This window comes from Eurypyga helias, unplaced genomic scaffold, assembly GCF_000690775.1.
Source record: "Eurypyga helias isolate BGI_N326 unplaced genomic scaffold, ASM69077v1 scaffold18219, whole genome shotgun sequence".
Taxonomy (NCBI): Eukaryota; Metazoa; Chordata; class Aves; order Eurypygiformes; family Eurypygidae; genus Eurypyga; species Eurypyga helias.
In genome coordinates this window covers 1-18,787 of record NW_010271561.1, presented here as the reverse complement: position 1 = coordinate 18,787, position 18,787 = coordinate 1, and the positions used below count along the sequence as shown (strand labels likewise).

At 37.5% G+C, this 18,787-nt stretch overlaps 1 protein-coding gene across 1 annotated transcript in view; it reads left to right on the top strand.

The window, feature by feature from the left end:
• Window positions 1–17,919, top strand: part of LOC104515031 (utrophin-like) — a gene marked incomplete at its 3' end in the record, with an annotated part of 54,715 nt that extends 36,796 nt beyond the window's left edge. Inside the window, exons 8-13 of the mRNA XM_010158863.1 lie at window positions 3,301–3,458; window positions 5,497–5,663; window positions 8,048–8,159; window positions 15,850–15,986; window positions 17,579–17,617; window positions 17,854–17,919. Of these exons, the coding sequence (XP_010157165.1) occupies window positions 3,301–3,458; window positions 5,497–5,663; window positions 8,048–8,159; window positions 15,850–15,986; window positions 17,579–17,617; window positions 17,854–17,919 (679 nt within the window). The remainder of the gene's footprint in view (window positions 1–3,300; window positions 3,459–5,496; window positions 5,664–8,047; window positions 8,160–15,849; window positions 15,987–17,578; window positions 17,618–17,853) is intronic.
• Between the last annotated feature and the right edge of the window lie 868 nt (window positions 17,920–18,787).

Below are 18,787 nucleotides of genomic sequence, written 5' to 3'. Positions count from 1 at the left end.
CAGGAATTTTATCTTCCCTGCCTTTTCTTCAGTTTTAGAGGTGGAAAACTGGGAGTATGTTTGCATTTCGTTCTTACCCGGGGTCATTTTTAACACAGAGTGTCCATACTGGCAGCAGAATCAGAAAACATGCATGGGGCTTTATTTGGTGTGTAGATTTTTAGATTTGGGGTCATATAATTTAATACATGAAAACTGTAGGATTTGAGATGAAAATGAAGGGATACTTGAAAAATCTCAACTGTGAAGCAGTTCAGTTTTCAAGGGATTTACAACATCCTTGGAATGCAATTCTTCTTTACAGTTATGTTATATTGTTAATTTTCAAACCATTTGGTACTAAGACTGGTAGTTTAAAAACAAAAAGAGAAGAAAAAAGAATGTGCATCCTGGTTGTAACAATGCATGTGAACAGATGCCGGCACATTTTCCATTCTGCATATTTTTAATTATATTTCAGTGTAACTGTTTAACACTAGCTGCTTTGATGGTTCAGGTTGGACAGTGCTAGGTTTGTGATTTGATGTCTTGGCAACTTCAGCAAAGACACAAAACGTGTCGTGGACATGTTACTACTAACTATCTTATTACCATTTTGGTAGGGTTTTAATAAACATTTCAAAATTTTCAAATATCCCTTTCTATACCAGCCAGTAATTACAGTTTTTCAGGTCATCCAACCAAGTTGCAGTTTGAGTCCTGCTTGCTGTCGTCCTCAAAATACTAGTGTGAGGCTGAATTTAATTTAAGATTAACTTTTTTTCCCCCCTTATTTCTGTTTTTTTTTTTCCCTATGGCTCAGGTCTGAATAATCTTTTCTTTTGCTTTGCTGATCATTCTTTTTATCCTTTCAGTAGAGTCCCTTATACAGTTTACCCTTTATATCAACGTATTTCATGTGTAAACTCATATAATATGTATGTCCGTATTAACAAACTCTATTCAGGAGAGTTTGTGGCTTCTGACATTGCTGGTGGGCGGTGTACATGAGCCCTTTTCCCACTGGCAGGTAGGGAGGGTAGATGCTCCCTGTCAGAGCTAAAATGAGCCCTCCTCCCATACGTCTGCCACTTGGGAGCTGCTCTCGCCATGACTCCTTTGCCAAGGAATAGTTTGTGGGTTACTTTAAAGAGATTGGCCAGATAGCAAGAACATTTTGGCTTTCCATACCTTTAGTTTAGGAGCTTCTGTTCCAGTGTGTCACAGTGAAGGCATTGAGATCTTTGGGAAAAGAGGGTACTATCCATGAACTCCCTTGCACTTGGAGAGTCATCAGTTGTGGCACAGCTGCCAGTGTTAAGTTTTATTTGTTTTTTAAAAGTGGAGTGTTTTGGAGGAGTTTGAGCTCTTCAGAGGTATTTGCTGATTTCCTACTTGGATCAACCCTAGCTAATCACTCTCCCTATTGCCTCTCCTGACACATCTTTTTTCCTCGATTTACCAGCTCCTCAATCAACTGAGGTTTTAGGGTTTAGGAAATTACTTCATCTTCCTCCCAGCTACAATGGTTAATGAATTGTTCCTCTTTTAGTGCCTGTTTCCACTGTAGACTGATGCAAACAGAAAGAATAAAACAGGCATTTAAAAAAAAAATCCTATCAGGTTTTTTAAACTGACTCTTAGAAACTGAAAAACTATCTCAAACACAGCTGAAGAAGCTAGCCAGGATCTGGGAATTGCCAAGATGAGCCTGCAGCCACGCAGTACTAATTCTGTCACCGCTGTTGTCTGTGGGCTTGTTTTTTCACAGCACTGAGTGCTGAAGATGCTGTAGCATTTGTTTGGCTAGGCAAGAAAGGGGTGAGAAAAATACAAGAAACTCTAAAAATTAATTCAGTCATCTGGATTTCTGTTTTGTGGAAATCTATTCTTCTGCCTCAACCTCCATTGCCATGAAAAAAAGTATGACCAGACTTCCTGAAGCACGCTGACAAAGCTTGACAGCTGCTCCAAATGAAGGGCAAAACAATTCACAGAGTGTAATAAAAGTTTCTCTTGAGTGTTTCTGAACAAAGCTTGTCTGTTTCTCAATCAGAAGTGCAGTCAGACTGAATTTGCAAATTTAGTTTATTTCAAATCTATTAATGGTTGTTCTGGTGAGAAACATAAAAAGTAGGAGAATAGTGTAAATGGATTTTTTTTTTTTTCATTTAAGATTACTTGGAGCTTTAATCCAAGCAGCCACTAAGTGCAAAAGGAGAACGTAAAAGCCAGCTCGAATGAAGACAAAGAATTCACTTCCATTTCTTCTGTAATTTTTACCAATCACAGATTTTAAAAATATTTCTGAGATTAACTCAGCATTTAAGGTATTTTCAGGAGAGATTCATCTTGTGACTAAATATTAATGTACAAGCTACCAAGTTCATTAATCAAGGATTGTTGGCAGAAACATGCTAAAAAATTTTAGCTGAAAGTTGTAACAATTAAAAATGTTCAATCAAAGAAATGTGTTAAAAAAGCACTCGTGAAGTATTATCTGTACTGCAGACAGGCCTATTTATTCAGCACTTTACTGTGACTCTTAAGTAGTTACAAGCAGTATCTTTCTTCCCAGTCCCTGTATGTGGAGCAACTTTCTTGATCCCTTTCAGAATCAAATTTTTCTGTCATTACAGACATCCCAGAACATCCACTTATACTGCAGGGCTTGACACCTAACTTAGGAAAAGGGAATCGGTAATGGGAAAGTACATGGAAGCAGACATGATTATCCAGGAAGCAAATGTGATTAATGTTAAGCTCGAGTTGTCTTGCTGGCTGCTGCTCCTGCTATAAGCTTTTTCACAGGGCAGCTGTGACATGGTAATTTTTAGTCTCAGTTCAGAGCAAACCTGGTTCTGTCCCCAACAACCCGAAGGATTTTAACACAAGTTACGGATTTCTGAAATATTATTTCCTTCTTCCCTCATGATAACCTACAAAACATACTAAATACTGGGGGAGCAGTGTGGTAGTGATGGATTAAAACAAAAAAGTGCTCTGATTTTGGGACATTTTTGTTTTGTCACACAGCTGCTCCTAGTAAAACAGGAGCTGCAATGTACAGTTTTATCAAGAGATGCCATAAGAAGCCATATAGTTTCATTCATTTGGCGTCACTTTTCTTATTTGTATGGTTACAGATCAAGAAAATGTAGTCAAAGTAATGAAGAACAGATGAGGATAAACTCTTGTGAGACATTGGTCATCTGTGACCACAACTGGATTACAGACATACAGCTTGAACTGCAGCATTGCTGAATAAAAGGGGATGTACATGGAAATGAAATGAGCTGGTGCCTCTTGTTGGTATTGCAGATCTCTTCAAGGAGGTGGCAGGCCCCACCGAAATGTGTGACCAGAGGCAGCTGGGCCTGCTGCTTCATGATGCTATCCAGATCCCACGGCAGCTTGGGGAAGTGGCAGCCTTCGGTGGCAGCAACATTGAACCCAGCGTGCGCAGCTGTTTCCAACAGGTAAGGTAGCAAAGACCTTCACGTGAAAAAAACCTTCCCTCTGAAAGCTTAAGATACACTTTTACATGGGTTAAAAAGAAGAGAGGAATTTTAAAACATCCACTGAGTTTTTGAACAGAAATCTGTATTCTCCTGCAACTAAATGTGGGAAGGTATTGTGAAAATGCAGCTGGAAGGGATGGTTTATGGTTTAGGAGAGGATCAAACAAATTACTTTCTAGCACAAAGAACATATAAATCTTTGCGGTTTTGACAATATTGGCTGCTGTAAAAGCTGTTAGAAAATTTTGCAATAGCCAATTACCCTGCTTTGCTTCGTTCAAAGCAACCTGATACTATGAGAACAACGTGCTTTTCCTTGCTGGAACAAGACGTGATATCAACACAACAGGAGAATGATGTTGATAGTAATGTTTGACCTTGTGTATCAGGAAATTAGTTAACATTATTTTACTGACAAAAGAGCTTGCAGTTGCACAAAACTTCAGGCATAGTCATTTATATCATGAGCTTTTATGCAGCAGATCAGAACATGGAATAAAGCTGTCTTACAGCCCGCTGTTCAGCTCCACACTACATGCAGGGGGTTAATGAAGCAGCAAGGAGCGTCTGTCTGTTTAAAGAAGATGAGAATTAAGAAGAGGATGTTGTAACAGAACACAACCTAACACAGACTTTGACAAGGATGCCTAAGGCTCTGACTGTTTGCTAGTGATAACTATACTGCTTGAGTGTATTATTTCTGTGGAAGTGGCTGCTTTGAGCATTGTCAGAAATAATGGATTAAAAAATCACTATGGCATATAGAAAACTACTGACTTTAATATTTCTGATTTTATCGAGTCCAACATTAAATGCTATAGAGAACTTTTAGAGGAATTTTTTTTGCCATTCTTTCATAGACATTTCTCCTCTTTCATCCAGTGCTTTGAAAAAATCAGTTGTACTACATTTTTTTCAGAACTGTTAGATTTCTGAACTCTGAGATGATTGAAATTGGAAGAGTGTTTATCCAGATCATGAATAATTTGGTAGATACTTATGGAAGTTGGCTTGACCAATTAGCCATGTAAAACTTCCCCTGAGGTTTTAACATTTCTGCTTCAGACAATAAGGGATGGTGCTTGACATATCTATCACTGGCCTCGAGTGGTTCAAGTTATACTGAAATAAATTATTCATTTGTTAGTGGCAGACTTTTCCTGTCACAGACGAATGATCCTTATGCCCCTCAAGGATCTGCTCCGTCTCCCATGCTGTTCAGTTATGGGTGAGGTGTACTTGCAATGTAGCGTTTAAATACTGGATGTGGTATTATGATTATACTGATGAGGAGGTTGCATCCCTCATATGAATAGATCAAGATCAGTCCCTGGTCATTAAGAGAGGAGAGAGAAAGTGTGCAGGTGCATGACAGATTTATCCCAGCCTACTGAAAACAAATATTTTGCTGGTCGGGAAAGCACATTCTTCATGTGTGTTTGTTGAATGTGCTAACCTGAAAGAATACAATGGGCTCAGAAAAGAATAAAAAAAAAAAAAAAGCATGAGTCTCATGGCAATTAGTAGACAAATGCAAGTACTACGGACTTTCAGCCATCTGGCGTTGATCTGAACCCAAGAGACAACCATGTCTTTGCCATGTCTGAACTGTAGAATGTGTTTCCCTTACACGTTCCCTTACTTCTTTCTCAATTCCTTTCAGTTTGAAGGACTATGGACTCCGTTATGCCTTTACTGTGTACTCCATCTTTGTTACCATCTGTCTCCTCCATCACAGCTGTGTAGTCCTCTATTTTCTTACTGACTAACTTATTTTCTTTTTTGCATTTTAGTCAGGGTTGTTTCTTCTGTCCTGTAACTGGTTTGACATTACCCTGGCATGGAAAAGATTGATACAGGTTGTTTGGGTTTTTTAAATTGAATTCTAAGGAAAATCTTTTGTGTGTGTTGTGGGTTTGGTTTTGGTTTGTGGTTTTTGATTTTATTTTTTTTTAATTTGGATGTGGGTTGTTTTTGGGTTTTTTTCTCTTCACAGAATCACAATAAACCAGAAATAACTGTAAAGCAATTTATAGATTGGATGCGCTTAGAGCCACAGTCTATGGTATGGCTACCAGTTCTACACCGCGTGGCAGCTTCAGAAACAGCAAAACATCAGGCCAAGTGCAACATCTGTAAAGAGTGTCCCATTGTTGGCTTTAGGTAAGTGGAGAGGAGCTGAGTGCAAGGTTTCTCTGCAGATATCCCCACTTTCAAGTCTTCCAACAAGTAAAATAGTTTGGCTTTCTGTTTTCCTGCGTTAAGAAGGGATCCATCACCTCTGGTGAGGCCACACGCGGCTGGAGCCAGTGCATTTCTGCAGTACTGCTGTTAGGCACACAGTGGTCACATGGCTGACAGGCTGTCATTGGGTGTTTTGACATCGGTGGATGCAGGACATAGCAAATGAACTATAAATGCACCCCACGTCTTGTGTAAGCACGAGGCCAGAAGGAGCTGATCAGTAAGAAAGAATGTAGGCAAGCTGTCTGTCTGCTTTCCTGCATAGGGCTTGGGAACTCTCATGCCAGCCCATGTAGAACACCCTCCAGCAGCAATCTTTCCTGGCTTAAGCATAACCATTGATATGTGACTGTGATAAGACTTGCACTGTTCCTGTCTAAAGCGTCTAACTTTCGTCTGTTCAAAGGTGGCTGTGAATTCTAAAAGAAAAAATGATCCAAGGATATGATCTATGTTACCTAAACTGTATGATTTTACTATGAATGCATTTGTGTGTTGATTACTCCAGTGAATAAATTGATGGGGGACGGGGCGTGTAAGAAAAAAACCCCACCCATAGGGGACTAGAGCTAAACATATCTGACTTTTTCCTCTGTTGTGCTGATAAAGACAAGTGTGTTGTTTAGGAACAATATAAAGCAGACTTTCTTCTAATTGATTCTAAGACTTTAGGTGGCTAGGCAAATGAGTAATTTTTGTTCCCTATGGTTTCTGTTTCTCCTTCCTTCTGTTTTAAAGGATAGTAATAGGAACCCTGAGGTCAGATTCATCTCGCCTACCTTTAGGCATGCTGGCTTTTGTCAGTCTTTGAGACTGTGAGCTAGCAGCCCTCTTCTTTTGCTATAGAAATGTGAACACTTCCGAAGTAATTAATCTGATCAAGCCTTGTTGCTTGTCTTAAGAGGCGTATAAATTCTTCTAAATGTTTCTAATTTTCTTAGTTAACACTTGAGGGAGCGTAGGATGAAAAGCTCCTGCTCAGATACCTTGTAGACACCTAAGTTGAGACTGGTGAGTTGTCTGTACTGACGTATCTTGTGGGAAGAAGGAAAGCATAGAGAGAAAAAAGAAGAGAAAGGAAAACAATGAATGACACATTCTAAATAATTTCTACAATGAAGTTAAGAGATCTGCAGCAACAAAAGGATCTAACATCTTAGCAGAAGGTAGATGTGGCCATTTAATACACTGGCTCTGAGTAAAGCTTATAAACAATTGCATCAGCATCCTTAAAAGTGAAACTCTACATTTATAGACACATGTTGTCTTGCCAAACAAAACATAAAACTCAGCAGGGGAAAAATGTGGATTAGCACTGAAAACTGCTCTTAGGAAGCAATTTAATTTAAACTTTAACTATTCAGTAGCTATTCAATTTGGTTCAGTTAGCTCATTTTCATTTCATACATATGATATAACCTCATCCAGTCAGAACAACCATACCATAAAAAACAGTGGGTGGAATCTGGAATTGAATTGTTGCTTGAGTCAGCTTCAGTAAATTGTGCTCCTGGTGGCTGCATTTAATACAAGGGACACTGTATAAGTTTGTTACCTTGTTTCTACATATACATGCATTTTCTTAAAAAAAGTAAATAAATCGATGCAATTTTTAAGCTTAATTATGTATTATTTTTATAATTCATGAATTCTCAAGAGTTTTATTTTCAGAAACATATTTAGATTTTCTGAGCATCAAAATAATGTAAAGGCATTTAATCTAACTGGTAAATGTAAAAACATAAAAGTAAACCAGTCTGGTTTATAAATTTTTTTTCTGAGATACCATCTGAATACTAAACAGAGGAAAAGAAAAACTAAAGCAATATAGTTTGAAGTCAGTTTGAACTCTTCACACTCCATCTATGAAGCTGTTGCCTGTAACGTTTTCTGCTTCAGAGCAGCTTGGGCAACAGGTGATTGACACTGGCTCGCGATATGGCTATGGGAGTCAGGACTTTCTCAGTGAGGTGTGACCTGTGTCGTGTAGAAAGGCTATGTGACGTGGGCTGGGAGGGCTGCAGGTTTCCTGTGTCCCGGGCAGCTGCTGCGGCAGCACACATGCCCCAGGGGCTGCAGCTCTGATGAGTGTTGGCCATGCCATGGCCTGGTTGTGCCCACCCATGCACTTCAGTGATGCTTTCAAATCTGATCCCAACTAACTTGCCATGTCCTTGTGCTGCTTCTGCTGCAAAGCAGGTGACACCGTTTCAGAGAATAATTTGCCTCGTTAGGCTTAATAACAACTAAATATTAGAACTAAACCTAGGAAGCTCTAACTGCTTTGTTTAATGTCCCCATAGGTACCGGAGCTTAAAACATTTCAACTATGACGTCTGTCAGAGCTGTTTCTTTTCTGGCCGTACAGCAAAGGGACACAAATTGCATTACCCAATGGTGGAGTACTGTATACCTGTGAGTACCAATTTACTGACTGTTCCCAAGGGATTGGTTTTGCATTATTTGAGGTCTAAATTTTTTTCATAGCATTTTGTCACCTAGACATTCTGCCAGATTTTCTTCTTCATGTGTTTAGTAGGGCCTGTTTTCCCACCTCTCTCTTTGGAATTCATCAGGGCCTTTGCTAGTGCTGTTGATTTGATGTGGGTGGTGTTTGGATTCTGTAGAAATGGGTGGAAGTAACCACCTCTGAACATGAACTTCACTTTTGTTTTTTAAAAACAAAGCTGGACCATAAAATATAATTGCAGTCTTTGTATACTTGCACATGCACACGCACTGTAAGGGTGAGAACGTGTCAGAGGAAAGGGGCTCATTTCACTATTGCTGTACCACAGTAAAGAATATTTAATATTGTAGTCATACACTTTAATATTTTTAAAGGTGCTTGATCTTTGCTTTGAGGTCCAACGGTTTGCTTGCTTCATGAAAGCGTGGTTGGAAATATGTCATGTTTTATTCCCCTGAGTAATTGCTGTTTACTGGGATATTTAAAAATTGGTGTGTAGGTGGAAAAAAAATAAACAGAATTGACAGTCTCTAACCAAAAATGGTGTCAGAGGTTTGCCTGCAATAGCTAAGAAAAATTGATGTTACAACACAGTATTTCCCTAATGAAATTTCAAACATGATTTTTCTAAGGAACTTTCTAGTAGACTTTCTTAGGTGGAGGACTGAGTAACTTCCTTTACACAAGTGCCACTTTGACTTTTTTTATCTATTAGTTGTCTGCATTCTTAAGAATTTTAACTCTGTAACAGACAATTTAATAGGATAATTGATATGTGATTTATACAACAGTAGTGAAACATCTGTACGCTCAGAAAAACAAATTCAGACCAGAATGTCTGAATTAGACAGCTGATTTCTAATAGTGCTACAAGGTTCTGAGTGTTCTTTTATTAGTAAACAATCATTGAGTTATCTGCATGTCTTTTGCTGTAGTAGTTGGACTCATTACATGTTCTAAATCTCAGGATCTGGAGGTCTACAAGGTTTTCTTTCCTTTATTACACATCATTAAAAATAGGGTGATAACTGATTGTTTACTTTCCTCCTTAGCCAACTTAACCCAAACAATCTGAACATGTTTGAGGTGTATTTTTTTCTCAGATTCACTTCCCACACCCACACCCCCACACCCCCACACCCCAAATAAAGATCCCTTAAACCTCTTTTTTAGTTTATATCATGGGCGTGGAACAGAAATGTTCTTTGTTAATGTCTATAATATACAGAAAAATCAGAAATTAAGATGAGAGGTGTGTCGAAATTGATGATGCTGTCAGTCCACAGAACAAGATACCCTTCCTGTTGCATTAATCAAATACAGATTACACCTGATATGGGCTATGGTATTGCCCCTAGAATAGGATGGTACATTGTTGATGACTTGATATTTGATATTTGAGAGAAATTTTCAGTTCTTGTTAAACATCTTGACATCATGTAATTGTGACCCATTTAATTTACAAGTAAAGACTGTTTCACAGAAAAATATATTCTGGAAATTGCTATAATCCCCACTGTCACTGGGACTAGGGACAGCTTGTATTATAATAAAGCTTTCTGTTATTACTGCAAAAAGAATATCCTTTTAAAGCAATATTGAGTGGAAAATAATGTAACCTAAGGCAAAAGTCCCTTCTTTCCATGAAATATGGGAAGTGAATTTCCTATGGGATAATAAGGGGCATAAGATGACACTCTTGATTAGAGTGAAGGAAGGCGAGTGTATAGGAGGTAAAGGAATCAAATTGTGGCAGTTTAAAGTAGAGCAGAATAAAAGAGTTGACATATAATTTAGATGATGAGCAAAATTAGAGGTCCAGCACTGACCCCCATTAATTTGGAAGCTGAATATGGGAGTTGGAATTTTTCTGCTGTAAGTACACTCTTCTTAACTCCATTTCTTTGAAAAGAAATGACCTGTTGTATGAACAGACTTCTTATATGCCTTTGACTCCATAATCAGTACCTACATGCAATCCCTTTTTACTAATCTCATCTGAATCAGGTCAGGAATAAGGAATTGCTTTCACAAAAGGAATCCAGTGTTATTATTACTATTTGTAATAATGCACTATGGTTGGTGTACTAATTTGTTGCTAAACCTCTTTACACATTGAACTTATTTAATGCAATATAATAGTTAAGAATTACAAAATTCTGTGCAGTAAGTTAGTAGAATAGCTTATGTGTAAATGGAATAATGCCTGAAAAATAACGTAGATCTGGGTCTGTGAAATTAAAAAAAAAATTTAAAAAAGAAAGTGTCAAAGGCCAATGAATTGTTCCTTAGAATCCATTATATATTACAGTGCATTAGCCTGAATTGGAAGAGTGCATCTACTCTATCTTTTCAACCAAATTCAAAGGCTGTTAAAATATTACTTTTGTGGTGTGTGTTGCAACACAGAGTACAAATGCATGTACTCATCAAACTGCCTTAATAAAATCTATCTTCTCTCTCTTGCTGTTAATGTGTATTAATACATTAATATCAAGAATTCTAGCAATAGTTATAAAAAAAAATGCTTCCCAAGTTAATAAAGCTGACATTTGACTGGACCTTACTTACAGATGGAGCGGAAGACCTTTTAATTGTCTTTGTGTAAGCTCTAGGGTTTGAAGGGATTTCTCAGGAGCTCAGTCACTTCTACTTATATGTGAAATAATTTGGAGAATGGCTTAAGGAATCTGGTTTTTTGCAATGTGAGATTCATGTGAGAATTGTTTCATAATTTCAGAACAGGGCTGTTTATACTAGTGTAGTCACTGAATCCTATTCTATAATGCCATTTAGTATTCACCCTATCTTGCAATTTAGTTTTCTTGATGCTGGAAATGAAAGAAATCATAATAGCTTTCATTATGTCTTTTTTCTTTCATTCAGGATTTAGAGGTGGGTGAGGTAAGGAACTGAAAACACTACTGTCTCTTAGTAGAAATGCAAAGCTATTGTAGTTACTTTTTCTTTCAACTTTAAATAGTCTTTCTCTGGAAATATGGAGAAATAAGAATTTTAAAGTAGAACTTTACACAGAGATGTGTAAAACTTTTGTAAGATTTTCCTAGCATCTAATTCAGGAATACTCTTAAGCAAGTATCTACATGATTTATTTTTAGCTTTTTTGGGATGGAAATTGTCTCAGTAGTGGTACTTGTGTTACATTAATGTTGCTTTCTATACCAACGGGTGCTTAGATTTTCTGATGGAAATAATTACTGCATCAGTTTTCTTTCTGCAAACTGTTTCCACTTTGCAACTCTTATGTTCCACAATAAAACTTTAAAAGCAGTTTTCTGAGGTACAAATATCAAATCAGCAGTTCTGAAAATTTTCTCGTTGCAAGTAATGTTACTTTCTGACCTCAGTGAAAGTGTAATCAATTTTTGCAGTTTTGTGCCACTACACTCATCCTTATTTTGGGGACTTTTTTTTTTTTTTTTGGCAGGCTTTCTATACAAAACAATGGCAGCAAAGGTTAGTCCCTTCATCTTCCAGGTGACCAGATTTTTATTTCCCTGAAAGAGCTCAGACGTCTGAAAATATTAGTTGAACGATAGTTCACCCTAGACTGAAATTTTTTCCAGGCACAATAAAGCTTATCTGCAATAGAGCCTGCTAAGACTCCTCCTCTAGGTACGTTGTCTGAAAATTTAATTACGACTGACATCCAGAGAAGACAGATACATTCCTGAACATTATGCAGCCTCAGTGTTTTAGAAGTAACAACTGGCATGAGTAAGTCACTGGCCTCATCTTAACATGCTTATCAGTGCACCAGGCATGACACTTCACTGTTATCAAAATGGGATTGTTCTGTGGGGAAGATGAAAGAAAGCAGCAAGAATGGTTGAATCTGGCTATTTCGCATGCAGAACATCACTCCCAGCTGTGGAGTTCAGAGACAGATTACTCTGTGCCTTGAGAAGAATCGCTATCTGGTCGGAGTAGGCTTTGATATCTAGCAGCTGGGCAATGTGCTTTCCTCTAAGTCTCACTCTTACAGTGGCTCAGGTAGCTGGCTTATGTCATCTGCTACCCTTTTGCAATTTAATTTATTAAATTCTGTTAAATAAAAGGGTAAGTTAGGTACTCTTGAAATTGCAGCTTGGTTTCATTGGAGTAAAGTAATCCACACAATTTATAATCAATCTCTCAGTGAGAAACTGCTGTGATATGCCCCTATTTGAAAGTGGTCACAGAAGGGTAATTGCCACAATGGTACAGACTGCAAACATCACTGGTGTGGCAGTGACAGCCATAAATACAGTTGATGTACCTTTAATGACCAAATATTTTGTTTTTAAACTACAAAATTTAAAGCTTACTAAAGCATCTGAAGAGTATCAAAAGGTATCAAATGCAAGTATCTCTACTAGGGCTTCTGTTAAAGAGTAAACTAGAGTCCTTTTAGATGATACAGGTGTTCTTCTGTACTGTAAACTTTGCATCACTGAGCATGTCTTACTATACAAAATATATTTTCTTGCAACTTGCTGAATTATTCTGTGTATTGCATGCGTACGTTTCTCTCTAGTTTCCTCATAACCCATGAATGCCTGGCTGGGGTTAATGACAGTGTGCATCAGTGAGGTTCACATATCTTCTGAGAATCAGTTTCTATGTGTATATTAGGAAAGTTCTTTTGTTTCATGTTAGGCAGTATAAGAAGTGTAATTAAGAGAATGATAACTTAGGTGCAGACTAGTTCTTTTACATGGATAGGTAAGTGCAGTGAAAGAAATGGGAAGTTATTTGGGCTTTTGTTATCACTTTAGTTTTTATTTGAAAAAAAAGAATAGTGAGAAATAAGTATAAATAAATATATGTAAGTATTAAATGTATTAGATAATATTTGTCCACGTTTTTATATCATGTATTATTTAAGGTAGACCTCTCTAACAGAATCAGCTTATTCTCTTTTATTCACTGCTTTCCATGTAAATCCCATTTTTTTAATTTGTGTTCGCTTACAAGGAAATTTATCTAATTTTATTTTGTGACTGATGTCTCCATTTGTATCTGGCTGGTATACTGAAGAGTGCTAATGCTAGTTTGTCAGTTTTTACAGATTTTTAACATGAGACCTTCCACTACAGATTTTTTTTTTTTTTTAACTTTTTTATGTGTGCCAGCCATGGATCTTAGTCATTCCTTACTGAACTTTGTCTTGTTTTAAGAACTGAGATCTTAAATTGAGTTTGAAAGCTTGGACTTTTAGCTGAAATTTTCAGTGAAGGAAAGGGTTTTTTTCTTTGCTTTTGAAGTAGTTCTGTGAGTTATTTGACTTGTTATTTGACAAGTTATTTGACTTGTGTAGAAATAGTTAGGGTGTCATGATGTAAGGAAGTGTACGAGCTACCTGTTGGTTTTAATTTAATAGGTAGGTTCTACACAACAGTGCCTGGATATGCTTCTTCAAAAGCAAAATCTTAAAGTACGTCATGATTTTGGATTGGATTAGGTAGTGTTGCTATATGCAAGAAACATAGAAGAAACACTTCTAAGAGTTGCGTCTTAGTTGTGTGTAAATTAAAATAGTTCTAAATCTGCTCGAATTTCACAGTTAGTATTTACTGTCCTTAGCCTGTACACAGTCCTATTAGGCTTTCCAAGGAAAGCACACTGGGTCAGGCTGTCACACCAAATAAAGAATACACCAGAGGCAAAATTTGGCAGCTCAGTAGACGTTTATTTCTGCAGTGTGTAGGTACTAAAACTTTCATTCCTTGGCCTTGGGACAGAGTTCCATCTGCCAGAGCTAGCGCTGCGTGAGAACAAGCAGCCCTTTGGGCTGCCTCGCATTCCTTGTTTGGATGATTCAGTGATTGGAGCAGCTCCTTTCCGAGAATGATTTTTGAAAGCTCTCCCTAAATTTAGCTGTATTAAAATTCAGGGGTTCAAACACCTCTTAATCCCAAATTTGCTCAGTTCATTGTTAGTTGCTAAAGCCAGACGTGAGAAACTCTTACCAACATCAGTTTGATTATCTACAATTTTTATAGCTCGTCTGATCTGCATTACAGAATTTGTATATATTTTACATTCACTGAAGTACATATGTGAATAGTGAAGTATTTTTATGCTTTGACAATAAAGAATAAAATGAGAAGACAGTTGCCTGACCTGCTTCTAGGCCTCCCAGTAGTACTTAATGGAAAAAAATTTTCAAAACTGAAAAGGCTTTCACTCTGGATATCCTATGGATATCCATCCGCTTTGTCAGCCCAGAGGATACAGAAGTACAATCCGTAGTTTATTACAGGGTTTGGACTGGAAATCTGTAGGAGCCATTGCAAAACATCAGCTGACGCAGGAGGTGAACGGCCGTGGCAGTTGCAAGAGGAAGTGATGAAAGTGAAATGCTAAGTCTGGTGGGGACTGTTGTGTTGGAGTACTGGGTACAGTCTGTAAGCACATACACCTTAAAGGCGTACCAAATACTATTGTTTCTTCCTGCAGATCTCTTTATTGCCATTTTCACCCTCTGTTTTTTGCCTGCATGTTTTGCTTGTATCGCTGCTTTTGTAGCAGATGTTAACTGAACAGTATTACCAAAGTAGTGCTGCCGTTATTGCTGGGACTATTTCCAGTTAAATTGATTTTTAAAAGCAGTTTTATAAATTCTAATTCTGTTCTAAAGAACACGGTTAATTTCATGTGGGTGTGGGAATACCCTCCAGTTTTGGAGGAGGCCGCATCAATGGGGACCAGTAAAAGAGCTGCTGGCGGGGGAGTGGGATTGTAACTTGTAAATTTAGACTTGCAGAATCTTGTGGCTAATTTTTGCACTAGTCCTCTCCTGTGTAGTAATGAGGTGACTGAATCAGTGAGGTAGTTATTTCAGGCGCTGACTGTTCTTATCTGGCCTTCCTCTGACTGTGCCTTTGAACAGTGCCTGTACACTGACTGTCACTTCATCTGTGGGGTTTTTTTGATTCTGGCATGATACAGATAGTGGCACAGATCTGGAGGAAGAGATCTGCTGACTTGAGACAATGCTTGAGGAAAGCTTGGCCATTGCAGCAGAAAAAATGGTGTTGTTCACATATTGCTCCCATCTCATGATAAACTTTCCAGTTAAGGTATAGAATGGGAGTCAGTGAGTGTTTTGTGGCACTTTGTGAATATAAAGGGCTGTGTTAGCTTTTTTTTTTTTTTTTTAAACAAAGACATTATTGTTAGAGCTGTTAGAAGGTTTTTCTGTCTGTGGGGCAAGTCCCAAGCTTCATGTGTGTGACTATAGCATCGAGATTGCTTTCAATGGTTCAGAGTGTCCCCTTATAGCTGCCAAACTGCTTTGCCTATTTTCATTTTTTTTTTCTGCTATGTAAGACTCATTATAAATGCTTAACAACAGAACCTGACTCAGTTTTTCTCTAATTAATAAAGTAATTGGTAAATCCAGTGCATTTATTTCTGGGAATTTGAAGCTTCACTGTTTTTTCCCAAAAGAAGAGAATTTGTAGATGAATTATTGTAATCATTGCACCATATTTTGTGACATTAAAAAGGCAATTTTTACATAATTAACACTTTGAACTTCTTACTTGTATCCTTTTTCAGGACAGTAACAACACTATTATCTCAATGCTATTTAGCAATGTTCAATTTGATTTCTTTTAACTTTTTAAGACAACATCTGGGGAAGATGTACGGGACTTCACGAAAGTGTTGAAGAATAAGTTCCGGTCAAAGAAGTATTTTGCAAAGCATCCCCGACTTGGCTACCTACCTGTGCAGACAGTATTGGAGGGTGACAACCTGGAGACGTAAGCTTGATTATAGAGTAATTGTTCCTGAGGTCATTAGCCTGTTCCATTAAAAACAAAAAAATGTAACCCAAGAAATAATCAACGGCAGTTGTAGAGCCTTGTGCTCGACTATTTTCTGTGAACTGTTTTACATTAGTTGCAGATCTTGCTTGTTTTTGAAAAAGTAACAGATTTTATACTTTGGGTTTTTTAAGTAGTTTATCATTAAGCCATGGACTTTAGCAGGTAATACTGGAGGGGGCTGATGGGCTGTTTTACATAAAACACTTGTATCGTTCTGGGGATACTGGGCTTTTGGAGCTGCACTGCTTATTTGGTTATGGCAGGGTCCCTGGAATTAGAAATCTCTGAGCTAATCAGGTTCCCGCAGATTTCAGAAATATAGGTGACCTAAGAAAAAGAGAGCACTCTCAGTGTCTCCACAGTATTACTTACGGTGCTGGTAGAAATACTCCACTTTATTTACTTAATTGGTGGTTGTCAGCAAAGGACACTCTTAAAAGAGCAAAATTAAGATGTGTTGACAGTGTGCTAGAAGTAGTTTCATGGATTGACTCTCCTTGACATCCTGAAGTTTGCGGTACTGCTCTATCATCTGAACACAGCAAAGCTTACCCAGAAAGAGGGAATGTGAAGCTTCAGCACACATCCTCTGCTTGCACGCAACAGCCCAGTGCTGTTGTCCATGCTTTGCTTTCATGACCAGAGGACTTATTTACAATAAGCAAACAAACCCTCTCACTAGCGGTTTAAGGAACAGGAAGAAGTAATCTGAAAACTGGCATTATTGATGGTCTGGCTTCTAAGGAAGCAATGCACATTCAAATGTTTAAATGTTACTCACCAGGGCAATCTTCAGCTGCCACCAGCACAGGAAAGCAAAGCTGCTTTGATGTGATGAAAGTCTGTCAGTAGTGCCAGAAATTGGATGTCAAAACTGTAATCATAGGTCAGGATAAAACTCTTTTGGTCCAGTCATGTGGGAAACGTACAGATAAATTGCCAGCATCATGCTGAGGAAACTGTTGGTATTGGGTCTCTCCCCTGCAGGTGGAAAAAAATCAGTAACACACTCTTTTAAATAACAAAAATACTTTAAAAAATCCTGAGTAGTTATTCAACTGTCAGAATGTAACAATATGTATTTACCTTCCATTTTTTTTATACAGTAGGAAAATAAGCATTGATAACTCTGACTTACGATGTTTTTTGACGTCACTGGTGTTTTGTCCCCCTGTTTTTTTCTGTAAATGTGTTTTCTAGTTAGTTTAAAAGGAAAGCTCCAGTACTTGAGCAGAATTTAAATGAACTGATTATAGTTTATGAACTGCAGTTCAGTCAATAATACTGTGGGGTTTTTTTTTAATTTATTTTTATTTAAGAAAATGAAGTATGTAAGTCAGTCTCACCATAATACACGGCAGTGTCTGTTGCTGTCTCTTTTTTTACATCAATTGTTGCTGATTCAAATAATCTAGGCCAGTTGCTGGTTAAAAGATTTGTGTTTCTCCAGCTTTTCCTTGCTTAAATGGCACCAAAGTTTTTGTTTCATTTTTTCTTTCTTTCTTTTTTTTTAATCTTCCTTACAGTCCTATCACTCTCATCAGTATGTGGCCAGAGCAATATGAGTGAGTATGCAGAACCCCTCTTTCTCTAAAGCTTAGTATACTGGTGGTTTTCTTTTAGCTCAATTGCTGCTAATCTGATGTGCATGAGCTACAGGGCATGGCTGACCCAAAGCATTAACCCTCTAGGCAATACTGTGAATTTTTATTTGTCATTAGTTTAACTTACTTCAAAAATGATGTTATTTATGTCACAAATTGTCTTACACATCGCTAATTTTATTTTTTTTTTAAACTAGTCCTTCCCAGTCTCCACAGCTGTTTCATGATGACACACACTCCAGGATAGAGCAGTATGCTACTAGGTAAGAGATGGAGTTTCTCACCAGTACACTGCATTTTCTGATCTGATTCATGCAGATTTTAATACACTCTACTGGCTGGACATTATTTATTAAAAAGATATAATTCTCTGTACTCAGAAGTTAGTCAGATGTTTTTAAATCATCAGCTTCTGAATACAGCCATATTAAATGTAAAGTAGATGCATTAAATCTGCCATCTGTCATGCAGAATGGAAACTGCTGCAGAATTACTCTGCATTATTTCTAAAATGTGCTGTTTTCCTTTAGTTTCTTCATTTTTAACTTTTGGATACAATATAAACTTGTTGGATATATAATTTTTCCCTGTAAGATTTTAGATCCAGGTTTTGATTTTCATCTATGATAGGTTGACACTATCCATTACCATTGGCTTTTAGCAGAGAATATAATAATTAGAACAGAAAACATTTCTGGCTTTTATGGGGTCACCCTAGTCCTTTCATGATAAAAGGTCTGTTCTGCCAAGTCCATCTCAGTGTTTCTGTCTTTTGTTGAACTCTTTTCTGTACAGTCAGAGCTGGTGACAATTAGGCACTAACCAGAGGTAGCTACCCTCTCAAAACCAAGTAACACCACTCAGCTTTTAAGCAACAAATAAATTGATCGATATTAACATGGGAACTGACCTGGATTTGTTTTTTGTGGTTTTATTGTTGTATCTCATCTCCACAACTAATGATGAACGTTAACTTTTTCAGCTTTTTGAATAAAAATTCAGAGCTTATGTTTAAGATAACTGAATTTTTACTTATGGACACCATAAGAAAGCCTCAAAACAGTTTGTTAAATACCTAGAATACCCAAGAGATGATCTTGGGTCCCGCACCTAGGTTGGGGCAATCCCAAG